This window comes from Penicillium bovifimosum (assembly GCF_028826915.1).
Source record: "Penicillium bovifimosum strain IBT 22155 chromosome Unknown utg000001l_segment0_segment0, whole genome shotgun sequence".
Taxonomy (NCBI): Eukaryota; Fungi; Ascomycota; class Eurotiomycetes; order Eurotiales; family Aspergillaceae; genus Penicillium; species Penicillium bovifimosum.
In genome coordinates, this window is record NW_026622710.1 from 1,504,555 (window position 1) to 1,524,955 (window position 20,401).

General features: G+C 51.2%; 7 protein-coding genes across 7 annotated transcripts; 4 read left to right on the plus strand and 3 right to left on the minus strand.

The window, feature by feature from the left end:
* Positions 1-618: 618 nt before the first annotated feature.
* On the minus strand, positions 619-5,559 carry N7515_000574 (ATP-binding cassette glutathione S-conjugate transporter YCF1; the record flags this gene model as incomplete). Its single annotated transcript, XM_056661318.1, has 6 exons — positions 619-879; positions 936-1,027; positions 1,089-1,157; positions 1,225-1,379; positions 1,437-5,194; positions 5,272-5,559. The coding sequence occupies 6 exons, from the start codon at positions 5,557-5,559 to the stop codon at positions 619-621; spliced, it is 4,623 nt and encodes a 1,540-aa protein (XP_056526484.1).
* Positions 5,560-6,728: 1,169 nt separating this feature from the next.
* N7515_000575 (uncharacterized protein) lies at positions 6,729-7,643 on the plus strand (the record flags this gene model as incomplete). Its single annotated transcript, XM_056661319.1, has 2 exons — positions 6,729-6,780; positions 6,907-7,643. 2 exons carry the CDS (start codon positions 6,729-6,731, stop codon positions 7,641-7,643), a joined length of 789 nt encoding a protein of 262 aa, XP_056526485.1.
* A 2,178-nt stretch (positions 7,644-9,821) lies between these two features.
* N7515_000576 (uncharacterized protein) lies at positions 9,822-10,151 on the minus strand (the record flags this gene model as incomplete). Its single annotated transcript, XM_056661320.1, has 1 exon — positions 9,822-10,151. The coding sequence occupies one exon, from the start codon at positions 10,149-10,151 to the stop codon at positions 9,822-9,824; it is 330 nt and encodes a 109-aa protein (XP_056526486.1).
* Positions 10,152-10,494: 343 nt separating this feature from the next.
* Positions 10,495-10,746, minus strand: N7515_000577 (uncharacterized protein; the record flags this gene model as incomplete). Its single annotated transcript, XM_056661321.1, has 1 exon — positions 10,495-10,746. The coding sequence occupies one exon, from the start codon at positions 10,744-10,746 to the stop codon at positions 10,495-10,497; it is 252 nt and encodes an 83-aa protein (XP_056526487.1).
* Positions 10,747-10,800: 54 nt separating this feature from the next.
* Positions 10,801-13,200, plus strand: N7515_000578 (uncharacterized protein; the record flags this gene model as incomplete). Its single annotated transcript, XM_056661322.1, has 1 exon — positions 10,801-13,200. One exon carries the CDS (start codon positions 10,801-10,803, stop codon positions 13,198-13,200), a length of 2,400 nt encoding a protein of 799 aa, XP_056526488.1.
* Positions 13,201-13,549: 349 nt separating this feature from the next.
* On the plus strand, positions 13,550-14,221 carry N7515_000579 (uncharacterized protein; the record flags this gene model as incomplete). Its single annotated transcript, XM_056661323.1, has 1 exon — positions 13,550-14,221. The coding sequence occupies one exon, from the start codon at positions 13,550-13,552 to the stop codon at positions 14,219-14,221; it is 672 nt and encodes a 223-aa protein (XP_056526489.1).
* Positions 14,222-15,129: 908 nt separating this feature from the next.
* On the plus strand, positions 15,130-17,114 carry N7515_000580 (putative C2H2 finger and ankyrin domain protein; the record flags this gene model as incomplete). Its single annotated transcript, XM_056661324.1, has 2 exons — positions 15,130-15,178; positions 15,232-17,114. The coding sequence occupies 2 exons, from the start codon at positions 15,130-15,132 to the stop codon at positions 17,112-17,114; spliced, it is 1,932 nt and encodes a 643-aa protein (XP_056526490.1).
* Positions 17,115-20,401: the final 3,287 nt, after the last annotated feature.

A 20,401-nucleotide genomic window follows, 5' to 3' on the forward strand; every position in this document is an offset into this window, starting at 1 on the left:
CTTGAGGGTCCTAGCTATATCTGTAAAATCACGCTGTGCAGAGCTCTCCAAATTCTGTGCAAAAAGGAACGGAAATAAAATGGCAAACGATGTAAAGGGAATCACTTTTTTTTCTTTTATGGTCGCAGGGGCAATCCAATCGGATGTCCTCGATTCACATCGAGGCAAACCAGCATCTCAACGTGATACACACCAAGAAGACCTTGAAATGCTCGCAAATAACATGTCCATTCAGGTGAAAGATAAACAGGAATGATAAAATGCCTGGCCATCCCTGTCAGGGGGGTCCCTGAGCCGTGCAACGAAAACTTTTCACTCGCTGCATGTACATGCACATATGCACAGACGCCCGCGCCACACCAGAAACCACCTAGGCGCGTTCAAACGACCAGCTCAGATCAAGCATCGGCATGATCCATGCAGGCAGCATTGAAGCGAGCAATGAGCATCGAGGGCCTGCTGAGATTAGCCGGAAGAGCAAGAGCAAACCCACCCTCCTACCCATGCAGAGGTGCATGAGGATGGTGTTCAATGCTCATAGACGGGCTGGCCAACTGAGCGATCTTCGTGCTGTGGCAAAGAAATGCGGGGGCTCGGAGCCCCTGCGACCGATTGACTTTAGGATGACGAGGAAATGATGAGACCGTCGTTGTCGAGCAGGCCAGCCTCCTTGGCGAGCTCATAGAAGTGACCGCCGCTCTTGATCAGCTCTGCTGGAGTGTCGAACTCAGCCACTCGCCCCTTGTCCAGAACGACGATCCGGTCAGAGTCAATGATGGTGTTGATGCGGTGCGCGATGGTGATGATGGTTCGGTCGGAGAAGACACTGCTGCGCAAAGTCCGCTGCAGCAGTGCGTCTGTCTCCACGTCAACCGCGGCCTATCGCCATTGTTAGCTGAAACTGTCAATTCGAGTAGGAAGCAGAAGTATCTTACGGTTGCCTCGTCCAGAACAAGGATGTTGCTGGGTGTCAACAATGCACGGGCGAGAGATACCAGCTGGCGCTGGCCTTGACTGAGGTTGGAGCCTGGAGCATGTGTTAGGAGACAGAACGCCTCAGGCAAATTTTAGATCTTGGTTTGACTCACCTCCTTCCTGGATTTGAGCATCCAGCTGTCCTTCCATTTGGTAGACGTGCGCCTTCAATCTCGCATGATCTAGTATTACAAGCCGATCAGTATATGGATGTTCAAGATGACCTGAGTGTTATCAGAGTAGACCAACCTAAGACGCTCCAAAGCTCGGTGTCATCGTGGACATGACGAGGATCCAGATTCTCCCGCAGGGTGCCTTCGAACATGGCAGGGTCTTGAGGAATGATAGCGAGGCGGCCACGGAGATCAGTCAGACCAATGGTGGACACATCAAGTCCATCAATACTAAACTCATGTCAGCCCGAGATCAGAAGCACCAAAGCAACAGCGACCGGTTCTTACCTGATATTTCCTTCAACACCCTCTATAATTCGGAAGAGAGCCAGCGTGAGCGAACTCTTTCCGGCACCAGTTCGGCCAACAACACCAATCTTCTCCTTGGGCTTAATATTAAGGTTCACGTCCTTGAGCACGAGATCGAGCTCAGGACGGTACCGCGTGCTGTAGTTAATAAATTCTACCGCACCATGTGCGGGCCAGCCGATGGCAGGGCGACGCTTGAAGATCACATCGGGCGCTTCACTAGGAAGATTGGCATACTCAAGAACTCGCTCAACGGACACGATGTTGGTCTCAACCTCGACAGTCTGGCGAACAATCCAGTTCAGAGACTGCGTAATCTGGAGAGCGTACGACATGCCCAGACCGACCATGCCTGCTGAAATGTGCGTACCAGTCGCAACAGACAAAATAGCAAGTCCGGCGGATGCAAGAATGATGATAGAACCAATGAACTCTAGGCGAACGGCGAGCCAGCGGTTGGCGCTGATGGAGGGGAAGTAAGCTCGGAGGTTAGCATCCATGCGCCACTCGTTTTCGAGGGCGAAGCGGTTCTCTTGGCGGTAGGCACGAATGGTGGAGATACCACCCAAAGACTCCTGGAAGTGAGCGAAGATCGGGCTTCGGGTGACGCTGTCCAGGCGCTTCAGCTCTCGGGAGGTTCTCAAATAGTACTTCTGGTAGCTAAGGTAAATATAGCCAAGAGGGGGAATGAACAGCATGAAAGCCGGGGTCGAAGTCGAAATGACGATCATGGTGAAGATCGCACGGGCAGAGTTCGCGAACAACATGTTGAAGGTGCGAGCAAGTACCTCATCGACTCTGTAGATGTCACTAGAGAAGCGGTTGAGGATGCGACCAGATGGTGTGGTTTCGAAGAAGCTCATGGGAGAGCGGAAGATAGCGAACGCCATCCGCTCATGAAGTTTGCGAGATGCTTCGATGGAGCAGAAAATCCACAAGATCAAGTTCTGCACAATGACCAAAAGAGACGATCCCAGACCAAGCGCCAAGTAGACACCAATGAACTTGCCAACTTGAGCATTGGTTCCGTTGGCTTCGTTCCACTCGGTCCAGCGCTTCAACCAGAAATTGCCCACCACCTGAGCAGTCTGACTAGCCATCATGGCAAGCAAGTAAAATCCTACTGCCACGATGTTGCTATCCTTTGCATACTGACCGTAAACGCTCCACTTCACTTTGCCTTGCTGGGAGACTTCCTGGGTCTGCTTGCTCTTCAGAATATTCTCCTCGTCTCCCAACTTGCGCCGGGGACCTTGCCAGCTCGCGGTGCTTGCACGGCGCAATGTGACAGTGCTGGTGCGTCTGCGGGCCTCCCCGTGGCCGGGACCCCGGATGGGAACCAAGTCACCAGGTTGCTCTGTTTCCTCGCCGTCGGTGGAACCACCATTCTGGATGACAGCAGTCGTGATTGAGCTGTCCGGGCTGGCAAGATCCTCCGAGCCGCTGATAGTGCCTTCGTCATCCGAGTCGGCCATGGTGGAGCGGACGAGACTGGAGATCTCTCCCTTCATGGCCATCAACTGTTCGTATGTTCCCTTCTCGATGATGGTCTTGTCGCGCAGCAGGCCAATGAAATCGGCCTCCTTTAGAACGGTGATCGCGTTTGTTGCAAGAATTCTGGTTTTGCCATTGAGGAGACCAGTTTTTCCGAGCACGTTGTTGATGATATGACGTCCGACATGCTGATCAACTGCCGAGAGAACATCATCCAAAAGGTAGATATCAGCACGGGCGTACACAGCTCTGGCGAGTGACAATCGTGCCTTTTGTCCTCCTGAAAGGGAAATACCACGTTCTCCAACTTCAGTCTGGTCACCATCGGGCAAGTTCTTGAAATCATCGATCAAAGCACAAGCTTCCACGGCGAGATCATAGAAAGATGGGTCCCATCGGTGACCAAAGACAATATTTTCTCGGACACTCGCATTCATCACCCACGGCGCCTGGGCGACGTACGCAATACGACCACGAACAATCACCTCTCCCTGGGTCTTGAACAGGTCACCCACCAGTGACTGAAGAAGAGAAGATTTTCCAGCGCCGACTCGGCCGACAATACAGCTGAGCTCGCCCTTGCGTGCACTAAGGTCAATGTTCTCCAGAACAGTCGTTCCTTCATGACGGTTCCAGGTAAATGAAGCCTCCCGAACGCGGACAGACTCGTCACCAGGGTGCACCACGGGATCTTCGAAAATAACGGCATCGGTCTGCAGCTCCTCTGCGGTGAGATATTCGATCAGTCGCTTAGTGGCTACGGAGGCTTCAATAATAGATGTGATCACCATGGGCAGGATAGAAAGCGGGAACGTGAGCAGATTGAACAAGGTCAGAGCGGGGAACACAATCTCAGTAGTCAAGGGTTTATCGCTCGTCAAAACAAAGACGGTGAATGTAGAGCACGACACAAGGAAAGGAGTAGACTGCCAAGTAAAGTTGGCGACGGATTGCGTGGCTCCAATCTTGCGAAGAGTGTTCAGCTCAAGGTCATTTCGGATGTGACTGAGTTTATTCATGAAAGCCGTGTTCCAGGCGTAGAGCTTGATGCTCTTGATGTTGTTCAGAATCTCAGTCATCAATCGGGTTCTCGAGTCCTTATTCTTCATCTGGGTGATTTGCAATTTCTTCATCATCCGAGCAATGACTCCATTCAGAGGAATCATGAAAATCATCATGCCGATACCGGCAAACATGCTTGGTCCTAAAAGTTGGTACAGAGAAAGCATGCACAAGGTGATTTGGAATGGCGCGGAAATAAGCTGAGTACCGAACTGGGTCAAATCTGCCAGACGCTGCTGGTCAACAGCCATGTGATTGACAATATCACCGGTGGTCTTTGCTGAACGTCCTTCATTTGACAGTCTCAACGACTTGGCATAAATCATAGCAGTCAGGGCTGACTTGACCCGCATGCCAGTGTCGAAAGCACGCTGGAAATATTGATGGAGGAAGCTGGTCTGGCAGACAGATACAACAAACATCGACAGTGCAATGGCGACACCTCTGATGACGGGCTGCGGGTTCGGATCTTTGTACGAATCAATGAAGGAGATAAGGAGTCGTAGGAGCTGCGGCTGCACGAAGGCAAGGATATCACTTCCAGACTTGATGATTGCTCCACGAGCATAAGGACCGCCAAAGGCCTTGAAGAGCGCAATCCACAAAGAAGGCTTCTCCTTTCTGAGTTGTTCGTCCCACGCCTCCTTCAAGGCTGCGCCTGTGACTTGGGTGGTATCACGACGACGGAGATTCCAGAGATCGTCTTGCGTCAAGTAATTCTTATATCCATACTTCATCATAGGGGTCATCCAACCGAAGGTGAGAACCGAGAAGATATCGGCATAGTTGTAAGGACATTCATCCTCGCTCCCTAGCGCATCGTATGCGCTTTGCTTCTTGGGTACGAGGTATTCTAGCACGAATTCAAACAATGCTAGACCCAAGCTCACGTTGATGCAGACGAAGTAAGGGAGCTGGCCGATGTAGACCTTCCGCGCAACCAACGACCGGAGTTTGACCGCGTAGGTGATAATGAAGAAAAGCCAGTAGAACAGGACAACTCCATTGGGTTGTCTACTGCGCCAGTGCTCAAAGTATTGCACCGAGGTTATTACTCCCAGCGAGAGGATGGTTAGAATCGTGGACCAGAAGCGGAAATCAGCCCAAAAGGTCTTAGGGTCTGATTCAACTTGAATCGCAGCTTGGAGGGCGGTGACGAGGATGAGGGCGGCGAGAACGGCCTATGATAATCATGTGCAGTCAGTATACTGGCTCACGGGTATGCGAGAATATGCGGAAGGGTCTGGTATGTACTAACCAACTTGGTGTAAAAGTGCCAATTCTTCGACACGGGCTGTGGAATCCGCCTCTTCAGTAACAACCACAGAGCAGCCAGTCCGCTCAGTGTACCCCAAACAGCCACTACCGCCACAATCACGTCAAGAAAGCATGGCGTCAGATCGAATCTCGATGAGCTGAGAGGGCCCCAGCCCTCGCTATCGGTACAAAAAGGCTGTCGCCGCGAATCAAGTGCTGATCCAAGGGAATGCAAGAGCTCCCCCGGGCGGGACGCCTCTAGGACCACCTGGGATTGGCCATCCAGCATTTTCGTAGCGACTTTGTCCCTGTATGCCTATTCTATGGACAAGAAAGGGAAAAGAACACCTCGAAGAGAAGACCGGGGGGTGGTGCGAAGTTGGAGAGCTAGGCTGATTACTAAAAGTGAAATCCCGCTCCACTTTTAACGGAGACGTCGGGGTTGCTTACCGCCGCTTTCATTGGAAACCTATCAACTCAGGCTAATTACGACTTACAAGTACACATGGTGGCAGGGTCGGTTTTAAGCTTGCATGAAACTTGCGTTACGTATGCTATACTGTATATCGACTACCTTACCTCCACATTTACGCGTAATGTCTTCTCTTTCGGAAATGGATCTTTTTATCTGCTCACGTGATATTGAATGATGTAATCCTCGGAGATAAGCGCACGCCAAGACCAATGCGGCTGCTTTCCTTGGCATTCGGCATAACATTCCAATTTTGGAAGGTTCTTGGCATCTACTAATTGGGTTCCATGAGCCTATGAGGATACTAGATAGTGGACATTGCAAACGGGCCTGGTCATCTCATTGAGTCATTGTTTCCATATTTGTTTGTTGTAGAGCTAAGAGCTAACCGAGGTGCATAGTGATTCCCTAGAAAACCTGTGATATATCTCCGAGTACCTATCTTTCTCTGTTACAGTCACTGATACAATCTACCTAACCTGTCCATTCAGAGAACTCTTGACTAGGTAGGCCATCTTTCACAATACGTAGTCGGAAATCAGAATAGCAAAAAGAGAGCAAATTAGTACAAGCGATGTGTTGAAGGAACCAAAGTGCGTCGGAACTGTGCTTCCATACTGAGCTTGAAAGTGAAGAAGATATCCATTTGATAGCCTTGATATTGACAACAATGCTGGCACATTACTATATCTAAGCTTGGGCAATCAAGCAACGCGGTCTTTGTTTCAAGCATCTACGTCTGGAAATGGAAAGCAAGCAAGGCATCCATCAGAACCCCATATTCACTCTTTCTGAAATGAAACGAGGTGCAGATTTCATAGAGCAATGAAAGTTTATTGTTTGGATGTCTGCCCAAGCATCACCTAATCGACAAACAATACCCTTGAGGAGCCCTTCCCACCAGTGCAAGCCTCACCAAGTTCTCAGGTGGACGGTTGAATTACTGTTTCATCATGTGCTTCCCATATTGATTCGCGCAGAAAGCCATGCCTTCCGAGCCAGGAGATGTGCCTTGGTGCCATGCTGGCAATGGGGATGGTAAGAAGATACTGCACTCTGTTCACGATTTCTATCAAGGTGACTTGGACTGTAAGTTCAACACAGATTGCCCCGGAAAAGAATCTTGTCACTGCTCAAAGCAAGATGTTGATATTTGCTTTTCAGTCAAGTCTGCACTCGATGACGTTTCTTCTCCGAATAGCATATATGTCAACGGCCTGAACACATGCTGGATCGAACAACCTGGATCAACATCTGGACAATGGTTTGGCTTTCCCTCATATTGCAAGTATGCCATCGGTGTCAAAGGTATTTACGGGTGCACACTGGTGATTGTCGTGTCCGAGAAGGGTGTGTACATTTCACACATCTGGGAGAACCCGGTGTTCATCGATGGATGTTGCATGCCAACTAAGGATGACTGGTTCAAGAAGCATACACTCGATGCTCTCCGCGATGGAACCGAATATACGCAAAGTGTGGCTTCTCTAATCGGGACTGACCAGAACCCTGGTGTTCTAAATGCAATCTATGCACCCAAAGTGTTCGTGCTCACACCCTTCGCCACAGATCTCGATAAACAGTGGCCGGGAATCGCCACCCAGCTGAGGTATCAACATCGCGCGAAAGAGCTTGCTAGAATGATAGCAGAGATAATCCCTGGTTCTGGCGGGGATGGGATCACCGTGGGCTATACGCGTACGGGCCTGGCCGAATCCAGTAAGCAACCAGGCGTGGCAGGGAGGACCATTGTTGAGGTCCAGCCGTTTCACATGTGGCTCGTTCCGCCTGGGCATTGCCCCTTTGCAGGTCTCCAAATTGGCCGTTGGCGTCTCTGGGTGGAGGACAAATTGATCACCTACCAAGACTTCTGGTGTCCCCCGGAGATGGTCCATGGGTAGTTCAAGAGATCCAACAGCTATGCTGAATCTCTTTGCACTGCAGAGCTGGCAGTCGCAGTCTTGATGTTTCCTTCGATTCGAAGGGTCTGTCTTGTCAAAATGCTACTCTCATTGAATAGCCTTTTACCCGCCACAGCCCATCACATCAAACCGGTTAATTCATATACACCTTCATGACCGTGAGGGTCCCCTTGGAGTTTGTCCAAGTGTGCACTTTTCCAACATCCCCAACAGGGAAAGCTCCTGTTGTTTCCCTGAAGCATTACACACTCCATTGGACAGGTCACGGACGAGGAAAAAAACTCCTAACTCAGTCACATGCGGCACTTTCAGTTTGAGATGAGCACTTTCCTTCTAGAATGATAAAGAGCTCCGGAGGCTCGTTGTTGTCGTCAATATTGTTGCCCTGAGGCTGGCGGCGGCCGCTGGCCCCAGTTGGGTGCGGGCGAAGGTTGTCGCAATCCTTTGCCGGGCTTTGAATCCTTTCAGGATAGTTATAATCGCACGCATTATAAACAGAAAGTATCATATTTACCATCATGTAAACAAAGTAGCGACTAGCGATGTAGTGGTGCATAGCCCATTTTCTGCCGGGAAGCGAACGCACCAGAGTCTTCCAAGAATCATGTCATGCCGACCTGTGTCGGCGATCAACATGGGTACGTCGATCTGTCGCCTGTTGCCCACTATCAGCGGTGCTCGCACACCGTGAGTGATGGGGTTCGCAGGTCTCCCGTCAAAAGCGCACAAGGGTTGGGGCTGTCGGAGTCGCTTCGTACGGAGTCCATAAGGTGTCAGTTTGAGAACTACCCTAGGGTAAATCAATGCGTATACATTTGCTCCCGAGTCTACAAGGGCGTCGATCTGGAAAAATAGAGAGCTGGCTGATATTTGTGCAGAAACAGTAAAGCTCTTCGTTGTCAACAATTTCTCTAGATCAAAGCCTCGAGTGGACTTCGATGAACAACAGCCTGAGGCGGAGACTCACACATTTCCCGAACTCGACGCGAGGCTTTGATATAGAGAAATTACTGACAACGAAGAGCTTTACTGTTTCTGCACTCAATTCCTTTTACCTAAGACAACAAGACTAGAGAGGAAAGAAAAGAGAAGAAGAGAAGAGAAAAAAGGGGTAAAGAACAATACAGCCGAGATCCTCCTATCACGTGATAAGTCCCTTCCTCCTATCCGAGGAGGGTGTTCTTCCTCCTAGTCCTCGTTCGATGTGCTCTCGTCACACCTTGTCTGTTTCCGCGGACGTGGTCGATGCTAACTGGGCGTCCTGTTAAGGCGGATAGCCCGATAGCAATGCGGACTAGCTGTCCGCCTCCTTCTAGGGTGCGGCCGTCTAGGTGGACATGACTTAGTTTTGATGCTAAGCGGGGCGCTGGCATTTTGGATGGGCAGGCTGGCAGTGGGTTATGTAAAGCTGAGATTTTGGATGTTTATGAGATGTCTTCTCCGTCGAATTGATGGAAATTTGGGGACTATCTATTCTGACCGGTCTGGCTTTGCAAAGGCTGAGCTTCCATGAGTCTTGAGTCAGACACTGAGACTTTGTCATCTTGGCATGAGTCACTGCTGCTTCTTTGGGTTAGTCGGGATTTGGACCTTGGCGCTAAGCAGAAGCTTAGCAAACCTTGCTTCTTAGATTGATGGACTCGACTTATACATACATCCAGTCGAGATCTCAGACATGAAGGTAGTGACCTTGATGAAATGTGTACGAAGTGGTATAATCCGGATGATCCTAGTGCCTCATGTCCTGATCCTGTGCCGCTTTCTACGCAGTACATCAACCTAATCATAGGTTGTAATGAAATGGAATGATTCGACCCTACACAGGATGTTCAAGGTATAGGTATGTTGTGTGGCATTTTCATTAAGAAATAAATCCATGCATCTATCTCTACTTTCTGGTATGACTCGCTATGTACCTTCCACCGCATATTCAGGCTGACTGACTGAAACCTTCCAGAAGCCTTTCGCAGAAGCATGCCCGGTCTTCATACACGACGCTTAGGTAGCCGCACCTAGCGGAGATTCGAGATTTCGTAAACGAAAGGCTTATATGGTTGGAATGACCGCAAAAGCTTCGATTCTGCAAATTATGGTAGTAGAACGGGGTCAACGGACAGATACTTCATTTGTTGGTATGAAAGACTTCTTTGGCACGCCTCATGTCGTTAGGAATTCACTTATCAGTGGATACTGCTGACCCATGAAGGGGTTCTCGCCGCTGCTGTGATGACCTGCTCGGGGCTGTTGTCCGGGGACAGGAAAGCTTGCCGGACCATCGAGTTGATTGTATGGGCCTATCAGGTCTCGATATGGAATTTGGCCGGATTGCATTGCATACGATGCAGCGGCAGCGGCGACCGGATGTTGCGTGGTGACAGTAGGCGTTGGTGGCGCATCGTCTGAGGCAGGTCTCCTTGCCCTGCGCATGGAGCGTGTAGACAAGGACTTCCTCAGAAGGTTCTGTGAGTCTTGTGTGGATGATGGCATGCTTCAAGTCTGCACAGTAGGTGATATGGACTGATATGATGATGGAAAATGTGAATGAAGGACAAAACATGGCCCTGGAGGTGGTAAACAAGATGAATGGACATTCCATATTTGGTATCTAGTATGCTGCATCCATGTGTTGGATCGGCTAGAAACACGGTTGAATCCCTTTTTCGTGGAGTTTGACAATGACCGACGCTTATGAGAACCATCGAGACTCTGCTCAGCGGGGGTAGAGGGACTAGCAGTCCTCTCACTCGTGTTGCGCAAGGATTTGGGAAAGGCTTGTGACGCTTGTTGCGTCTGAGCGAGAAGGCAGATATGTAAGATCGCAGGCGGTCCATCAAAGTTCCGTATGCCAGTTGTAATTGTCGTCGCCGTTGTTGGAATCGTCATAAAGATTGCCCAGGGCTCCTGTTTTCTCCTTCCATGTGACGCTGGACGACTCATCAAGCACTGCGTGTGTGCTTTCCGGCTGGTTCTTCTCGCGGCACTTTCCTAACGAGCCATACTTCCGTGAGATTCCAAGCAGACCGTCGTAAGATTCAAATACTGTTCTGAACGTTTGCTTCCTCTCATCGTCATCTTCCTTCATTCACATTTTCCATCATCATATCAGTTCGTATCACCTACTGTGCAGACTTGAAGCATGCCATCATCCACACAAAACTCATACAACCTTCTGAGGAAGTCCTTGTCTACACGCTCCATGCGCAGGGCAAGGAGACCTGCCTCAGACGATGCGCCACCAACGCCTACTGTCACCACGCAACATCCCGCCGCCGCTGCCGCTGCATCGTATGCAATGCAATCCGGCCAAATCCCATCTCGGGACCCGAGAGGCCCATACAATCAACTCGATGATCCGGCAAGCTTCGCTGGCCCCCGACAACAGCCACGAGCAGGTCATCACAGCAGCGGCGCAAACGCATCCATGGGTCAGCAGTATCCAACCTCATCTGCCACCGCAACACCTCATCAGTCCACAGAGGTGTCCGGTCGACCATATGTAGTCGATAACATCGGACCCGCCGCTGCGATATCGCCAATACAGGAACCCGGTGGAATCGATGGACGAAACATTTCAGTGCCTTCTCCGCTTCGACAAGTGCACAAAGCCAAGTCAATGAGGATAGGACAAAGCACTGGTGATCATCAGACACGAACTATTACACGCTCCAAGTCTTTCCGCGGAGGGGAGCCACGATCCACACTAAGGGATCAGTATTCGGGAAGAAATGATACAGCAGTTCAGCTGGCTCGTAGCCAGTTTGAAGATGGCCAGGTTGAGGTCAGCAGGATTTCCTCGGATTCTGATAACGACGACAAGGGCCGCCTCCGATCTTACATATCGGCCTTCTCGCTCAAACGCAGGGTGGACAAGCCGTCTCCCAAAACCCTGCGTGAAACAAGTGAGGGTACTGCCAGTCCCTCCACCCCCGGCGACCAAAGCCTCGGGGGATCTCATAAGCATCGCTCATGGTCAAACTCCATGAAAAAGGGGTTCAAACGTGTTTTCAGCAGATCCAAGCATACCGATGCGACCGATGCGACCGATGCGACCGATGCGACCGATGCCACTGCGCAGCCATCACCACTCTCAGGTAGTTCATATTGCGTTGAACCGGTCGTGACAACCCCGTCCAAGGGAAACGTGGAAGTTGTCCCTCCTGGGGATAGTCTGAAGGCACCCCCTCCTCCCCGGCCTCTTGTTCACTCATCGACCATGGCTAATCTCCGTACGGTGCCTTCCGAGTATCCCCGGCCACTTGTTCGGTTATCCACCACGGACAGTCTCTGTGATTCCGAGCCGCGCGTCACCAGCTGGGCTGCTTCAAGCCTGACAAACACAGTCACTTCCCGCAAGCCGGAGCATGGCGAATCGCTTTCTTCAACCAGAGAGGACGAAAACCTCGATCAGCTACTGCCACCGCTACCTTCACGCGTAGTAAGCGATACACAGAATGATCCTCCTTCTGCCCCATTGTTTAATCGCAATATGCAGGTTGACTGTCAGGACCTGTGCGCTGCGACACAGCGTGAAATCGACCGACACCAGCGGTCCTGGTCCAACGAGGCTCCGATTGTCGGTAGGGTTCCAAAGGGTCGTGTGGTTCCACAGATGCCAACTTCACATTCCCCGTATGGTAGACGCACTGATCGTCTTGTTCCCAGTCAAGGAGCATCAGTCTCGGCATTTGAAACCAACGAGGATCCCGTTCTCCGTGTGGTTATAGATCCTCGCATGCTTCCACAGATGCCAACTTCACATTCTCATTATGGCAGACGCACTGATCGTCATGTTCTCGGCCAAGAAGCATCGGTCTCGCCAGTTGAAACCAACGAGGCTCCGAACTTCGGTAGGGTTCCAGAGCGTCGTGTGGCCCTAGAGACGCCAGACTCAGAAGACTCTCAATATGGCAGACGTACTCTTCGTCATGTTCCCAGCCAAGAAGCATCAATCTCGCCCGAGTCATTCTCCACAGCGCCTGGGGAGCAGTCAAGTGCCCAAAAGTCTCATATGCGCCCGGCCAAACGCTTGAAGCTTCGCCCCAGCGAGTCATATCCGCCAAGAACTCCACAAGAGAAGAGTGACACTCCCATGGTTCCCCGTCTTCAAGACGCGGCAAGGAATGCTGATTCTCCAAGCGTGGAGTCTGGGATCAGTAGTGTCGATCCTTCGCCGAGGGATAACATTGTTGATGATGCTCTCGGTATCCTCATCAGTCGTCGTCAGCGAGAGTCGAGAAATAGGATCGCTCGATTGAACTATTATCCCAGAGACAGCAATGGCCATGTTCTGTTGGGAGATGAGACGGGGGTTAGAGACATTCGCAACGCTTTTCCTGTGCGACCTGAACGAATGAGGAGGGATTATTCACCGAGTATTTATTCCCGAACAAGCAGTGGCATCGCTCTGCCGAGACCGGATGTTGACATCGACGGCGAGTCCCACGATGAACCAGGGATGGCAACCGTATTTACCCAGCAGCGGATGAACGTGTCACCCAGACCTGCCCTCCGAATTCAACCTCTGAGGATTTTTTGAAAGCCAGTGAGGACTGGTATCGATGGTTGAGCTCGGAGGTCGCGAAGCTTGTCCAGACCATACCCCCGAGCGAGCATATCAGAGAATATGAACAGTTCCCGGATGAGGATGAGAAGTTCTAAGAGCAGGATGAGCGGTTCCGAGAGCAAAATGAGCGGTTCCAAGAGCAGGATGAGCAGTTGACAAACGTTGCGCGAGACGACAATGTCATCGCACCAGGCAACGATGTGATCTCTACAACTCTTACCCCGGCTGAGACTTCCAGCTTCACACCTCCGGCTCATGTCCATACTGAACAGCGGAGTTCGACACGCAATTCCTCTTGGCTTTTCTCGCCCCTTCAGCCGACATGTCTGAGCAGCAAGATTCATCCGAAAACACGATGGGTGATGCCCACACACCCCCCAGTGCTCCTGCCATCAATCCCGCCGTGAATCCCGCCATGAGACCTGCCATCAATCGCACCATGAATCCCGCCATGAGACCCGCCACAGATTCCGCGACAGATCCCGCCAGAGATCCCAATAGCTCTACTTCGCCTGCGTCCCATCATTACGCCTCTCTTGCATCCGATGAGTACGCTTCTCTTGCATCCAGTGGCCCAGTTTCACCTTCATCCGTTCTCCGTGCACGCTTGCATAACCAATCCCCAATGAGGCTGGGATCTCAACCCCTGCAGCCTCCCGACTCACCAACGCCCAAGGCTGCTGACAGAAAGCGGGTTTTTGCAGAATCACAGCGGAACCGGTATGCAGTTCGGCGGGCTGCCCTCACCCAGCCCCAGCTCAGGCAACAAGAGCCATCTGTGAACAATGAAAACCACCGTGATCAGGAGGCCACAGGGACGTTGGAGCGCTTTATGGAGATTCGTGAAAGGTGCGAGAAGGTCGCTCCCTCCAAGGAGAACAAGGGCACGGTCTTTCCCAACTCTAAGACCATGGTGGAAGAATTCTTGAAGCGTTCCCGGGAGCCGCGGGATCCCCCCAGCGACAGCGATGCTGACATGGGAGGGTTCATCTAAGCACGTGCCTGGCAATGCCTAGCGCACAGTGCCCCAGCCCTATTCATATTCTTGTTGGGGCTTTGCTTGATCAATACGGGATGGAGGCAATTGGTATTCTTACCATAGTTAGTATTCTTTGATTCTTGATATCGTTAATCGATACCCCATTCTTATTCCAGCCATACATCTATTAGTTACTGTGTCCTTTGGTTCGTGCTAGTTACATTAAGGATCTGAATGTAATCATGGATAAGTACCTCATTTACGAAGTAGGTATCAAGTTATGTGTGCAGGCATGATTCCAGTTGAAAGAAATGTACCGATTGGATGAACACATGTACTCTTAACATACCATCTAGCTGCTTGTCTAATAAAACGACACCAGCATCGATACCTCCCTCCTTGAAGGCAGCGAACGCCGGGCTAATTGCCGATCACCCGTTACCATAGCCTCTTGAACGCCTGATATGCGACCTCATCATATGTCAAGTCAACTGCCTCTTGTCCAAAATCCAGAAGCCGGAGTTCCCACGGCGTGGTACTGAAAGTCCAGAGATTCCTCTGAAACTGATGTTCCAAGCAACAAACTCACAGACTCGGACGAGGCAGTGCTTATCTCGGTAATGGAAGGATCCGATCCATTGGTGATGACGATTCCGGTAAGTCTGCGGCAGTTTTGGGAAGACTCCGTACCAGAATGGCTTCATTTTGTGTTTTTAAGGACCGTAGGGTTTCCCGATTACCTCAAAGACTGTACCTTGGGAGGCCGGTGCCGATTTCATGGACTTCTTATGTTAAGTGGCCGAGCGGTAACTCAGCCATCTTATCTTCCTTGGTACGATTAGGCGGTGAAAGCCCACGACCGCCCACTTATCAGCGTCATTGGAGGGGCACCAACCCCAATACACATTCTTCGCCCAGTCATCATGGTCGAAACGAGTCACATGGAGGAGCTTCTGAAAAGGCCTCTCTACGGTACGCATGTCAATTCCCACATTATAATGAGACCAACACGCTGATCTTTCTAGTGTACGATCTACCGCCAGAACTTCTTGCCAGCTTAACGGCCAAAACCACGAGCCAGCCTGTCGCCGAACAAGAGCCCGAACCCTCCCCGACCGACCTTGAACAGGCAGCGCAGGACTCTGCGATCGCAACTTCCAGTCTATGTTCCCTCTGCAAGGTTTCCTACAATAGTGTACAGGAGCAGCGCAGCCATGTCCGCTCTGACCATCACCGGTTCAACATCAAGGCCCAACTCCGCGGGAATGCGCCCTTGGATGAAGCCGAATTTGCCAAGGCTATCGGAGAGCTAGATGAGTCTATTTCTGGCTCGGAGTCCTCGGAGACAGAAGAGGAGGATGCGGAAGGGGGCACGGACACGACTCTGGCCGCTCTGCTGAAAAAGCGAGCCAAGCTGGCCCATCCGAATGAGGACGTGGAGACCGAGGGCGTGCCAAATACTCCGAAACAACCACTTCTTTGGCTGTCAAGTTCGAGCTTGCCATCGAACACGTCTCTGGGCGTCTACAGGGCTATGTTATCGAACGCGGAGCAGGATGAGCCCGCTCACCTGGTTGAAACCCTACGGCGAAAGCAGCTGGCGCCGATTAAGGCCCGCACTAACAATAAAGCGCAAGATGCTGCTGTCACCGGTCCGCATATTTTTATGTGCATGATTGGTGGTGGGCACTTCGCCGCCATGTTGGTCTCGCTGGCACCCGAGATCCACCGAAAGCAAGGAGGAGTTGAAGACAGACAGGCACGGGTTATTGCACACAAAACGTTCCATCGATACACGACGCGACGAAAACAGGGTGGCTCGCAGTCTGCCAGTGATGCGTCCCGCGGAGCTGCTCACTCGGCAGGCTCTAGTCTGCGACGGTACAACGAGGCTGCGCTTGAGAAGGATATTAGAGAGGTGCTGTCCGATTGGCGCGAGATGATTGACACTGCCGAGCTGTTGTTCGTTCGAGCTACTGGAAAGACGAATCGAAAGACCCTTTTCGGTCAATATGATGGACAAGTCCTCCGACAGAACGACCCCCGTCTGCGCGGTTTCCCCTTCAATACACGCCGAGCCACTCAAGGAGAGCTTATGCGGTCCTTCAAGGAGCTGACCCGACTGAAGGTCAGCCAGGTGGACGAAGCCGCGCTGGCTGCGGCTGAGGCCAAGCGAAGAGAGCAAGAACTGAAAGCGTCAACGCCTGTACCAAAACCCCAAGTGCAGAAGCCGAAGCTTTCAAAAGAAGAAGAAGCTGGCTTGCTACACACATCTCAGATCCAGGCACTCATCCGCCGCTCAAAGGTGCCCGCACTAATGTCTTATATCACAAACAATTCCATCCCCCCCTCGTTCACCTTCACTCCCGCCGACTCGCCACAAAACTTCCGCTGTCCCACTCCCCTCCACCTCGCCGCACACCACGACGCACCGGCTGTGGTCACAGCCCTCCTCACAAAAGCCGGCTCCGACCCAACAGCCGTCAACAACGAAGGCAGAACACCCTTCGAACTCACCGGCGACCGAGCCACGCGCGACGCCTTCCGCATTGCTCGCCACGACCTCGGCGAGTCAGAATGGGACTGGGAAGCGGCCAGGGTCCCATCAGCTGTCTCCAAAGCTGATGCGGAAAGCCGTGCAGAGAAGGAACGAAAACTTGCCGAGGAGGAAGAGTCCAGTCAGCGGAAGGCGCGCTTGGATCGATTGAAACGGGAGGAGGCTGAGAGGGCAGCGACGTCGAGAACGACGAAGTCGGGTGCTCGGACTGTTGGTGGTCTTGAGAAGACGGCGGCTGAGAGGAGAGACGAGGAGACTAGGGGCATGACGCCGGAGATGAAGATGCGGTTGGAGAGAGAGCGGAGGGCTAGGGCTGCGGAAGAGCGTTTTCGAAAGATGCAGGGTCAATGAGCCAATGAGGGCTTGGACCCCATACCCTCCTCTTAGCATTGGATTCATAAAGGCATGAGCAATATCATGATAGGATAGATCTGCCCACATGTAAATAATGGGTTTGAGAGCATTTACAATGAGAGCGGAAGGAATGCAATCCAGCTTCAGCATCTCTTTGATCTTAACCTATGACTGTTACTCCACTAGGTAAATGCATTTTCACTGCTACGGAAGAGACTAACATCTCCGTCCTGTGTCTAGCATGAGCTCGGATTGTGCTGAGAGACAAGCAGGGTGATACTCACGACCAATCGAGAAGAACCCTTGCCCAAGGCCCCCGAGCCCTTCAACGGTGTAAACCTGATTCATGGCCACCCACCAGCAATGACCATCCCTACCAGAAGGAGGCAAACTCAAGGCAATAGTTGCACCTTCGTAGAATACATAGCTCATATCCCACGTCCACGACCCACCAAGGGACGTCTAGTTAGGGGCGAGATAGGACACTGGTAGCTCTTTCGGAGTCACACGGATGAGAGAGGAGCAGATAGGAGAGGGAGATTTCACTTCCCATTGGGTACTGTGTATCCAGGAGACCGAGCAATAACTCCACTTCAGCTTCCACACATCCCTGTGTCTCGGGTAGGGTTAATCGACTCTTCCATGGATTATATCGAGTGAACTCGTGACTAGGGCAGGAAGGAGGGAGGGGGGGACGAAGGAAAACTCGATACAGGAATAAGGAGTGGCGATCGATTGCAGTCCTGGGATGACTGGTTTCACTTTCAGGCCAATGATCGGGAATGATGGGAGGATGCTTTTTGGACACTTGACTTGGGTATAAGGCCTCGAGTCCCGATCCGAGACAAGTCTTTGTTTCTCGAGTCGTGTATACAGCTTTCAGGACGAGTCCAATCATAGTATTATCAGTTGCAATACTATAGGCAGGCTGCAGGCAAAAAGGCAACATTACAAATGTCCGCCGGACCGTAGAGGGGCGATTACCAGTTGAACCACAGGCCACAGCCCACTTCAGCACCAGTGCAAGACAGGGGGAGCGAACAAGCTACCTGTATGAGGCAATGTCTGAGATGTCTGACCCTCAGCTGAAGATATGAGACCATCCGAGCACATTGCCCTATGGAGGGTAGCGCAAAGGCCTGTGGTGAGTGGTCTGGATAGAGGGGTAACTCGATTGTGACCCCAGCCACATTAGGGCACGAAGATGATCAAGATTTGTGGAGAAGATCGACATTAGCGCCCGTTGTGGGATGCGGGAAAGGGGATTATGTCTTGCATTGGCGCCACTGTGTCTGACAGGGGTGGAAGCTTAGGCTGGCACTAGAGGATGTAGTCCTGGTCAGGAACAATCGAGGATGATGATCGGAGTTCAGATTTGATTTTTGTGTTTATTGCTGTAAATTGGTGTTTTGAGTTCTCGTGCCTTGGTTTTTCTAAATCTTAAGCTTGTGGTGGGCCGATGGAAGAGTATGAGACCATGAGTTCTCGGTGGGAATGGTTCCATCGGGGATACCCCTTGCTTGAGATTGGATTTTGACCGGTGGCTGGGGGGCACGATCTTATTATCTCGGTGGAAGGAATGCTTGATTGCGATCCTTGAAGGAGATCAGATCCACCTCAATTACTGCGTACGGAGTAAAGGACACGGGTACTCCGTAGGACTAAAGACTTTCTACTTTCTGTCTTCCTGGCTAGGTTGGTTTCAAGGAGCAGATCCCTTTGCGGTTTGGGCTTTGCCCCTAGGAGACTGCTTGGTAGCTGTGATCTGTTTCTCAATGAACATAGTCGGAGAAACGAGTCTGTTATTGTGTGTATTGATTGACAGTCTGAAGAGTGCTTGTCGGCCCGTCGCGGGCTGCAGCGAATCTGCACCCCAGAATGCGGAAGATGCAGTGAAGCCAAGATAATGCAAGCTGTATCTTAGCACGAGTGTGGAGTATTTTTGTACAATGCAAGTAAGGGTGGTCAGAGTGTATTGAAGTGCTGTGAAAAACCCCCGATGTTCTTTGTCAGGAGGTCCGAGGCCAGTGACCCTGTTCCTGCAGGGCACATGGCAGAGCATTGACCCACGAAGGGTCTAATGAATGAATAGTGTACTCTAGTCAGTATTCACAGTATTGCGTATATGCTGTGCATAACCGAGTAGTAGTAGTAGTGCTCCGTACACAGTACTACTAGTCGTCGGACATAATCCACACTCCATAATGACACGCGTATTAGTTAGGGCTCGGTATTTCTTGGCGCGTCACAACGCGTCCCACGAAACGCGACACGCGTGGACGCGTCGCGCAGAGAATGATGTTCGTCCAACACCATGGTCCATGGAGATATCTACGAGAACAGTCTAGGAGCAGGATAAATCAAGTGGCACAGTGTTAAGGAATACCAGGTACAAAGAATCCTAGAGGGCTGGTAACCTGTGGTAGGGAAGACAACTCCTGGTGAAGGGTAGGAGAATGGCAGGAAAGGACAGGCTCACCCTCTTTCAGATCATTATTAAAACGCGACTTCGCCCCCGAGGATCCGAGATTAGATCAAATAATGTCATAGCCTCATACTGTCATACTGTCATACAGTGTATTAGCGTGTCTGACCTCGTGCAGGCTGTGCTCGGACATCTGGTCTGCACCTGCAGCTCAATGCACTGACATTACAGGTCCTGAAGATCACAAGCCATTACATCAATACAATGCTAGTATGGCTGCAAGCAGATTCAAAGAAAATTCAAGTCAAAGCGCCAATCTGTTGCCGGAATAGGAAATGTAGTTGAGAAAGTGTCTCAGGGGTGGCCTCGTGCCTGTTCTGCCCTCTCTTTGTCCTTGCATGCAATCCCTCTTATCCTAGACTCCTTAGTATACTGTTTCACTGGCAGTCATTGTAGATTCAAGATCAAGTCAAGTGAAATCAAGTAGTATAATAGACAGGGCTTCATTCCACTCCCTATCTCTCATAGACTTCATTCCCATCACATTCGTTGTCCTGTCTTGACCTGAGTGAGAATCACCTCCTCACTCTGACCATTCTTTCCATTCTTTTTTCTCTTTGAAGACCTTTTGTTTCATATCATAGTTGAAACTCTTTAAAGTCCCGATCAATTAATAGCAACATTCTTTGTGCCGCAATTAGCACGGGAGATATTCGCTTGCCCGTTGGCCCCGTCGGCCCCAATTTTCTTTTATCTCGGCATTTCCCCTCCAACTTCTTCTCCCTGACAACACTCGCTACAAACAAATCAAATATCCCAACTTGCGATCGCATCCCCCGGAGCAGGCGCAAATCAAAGC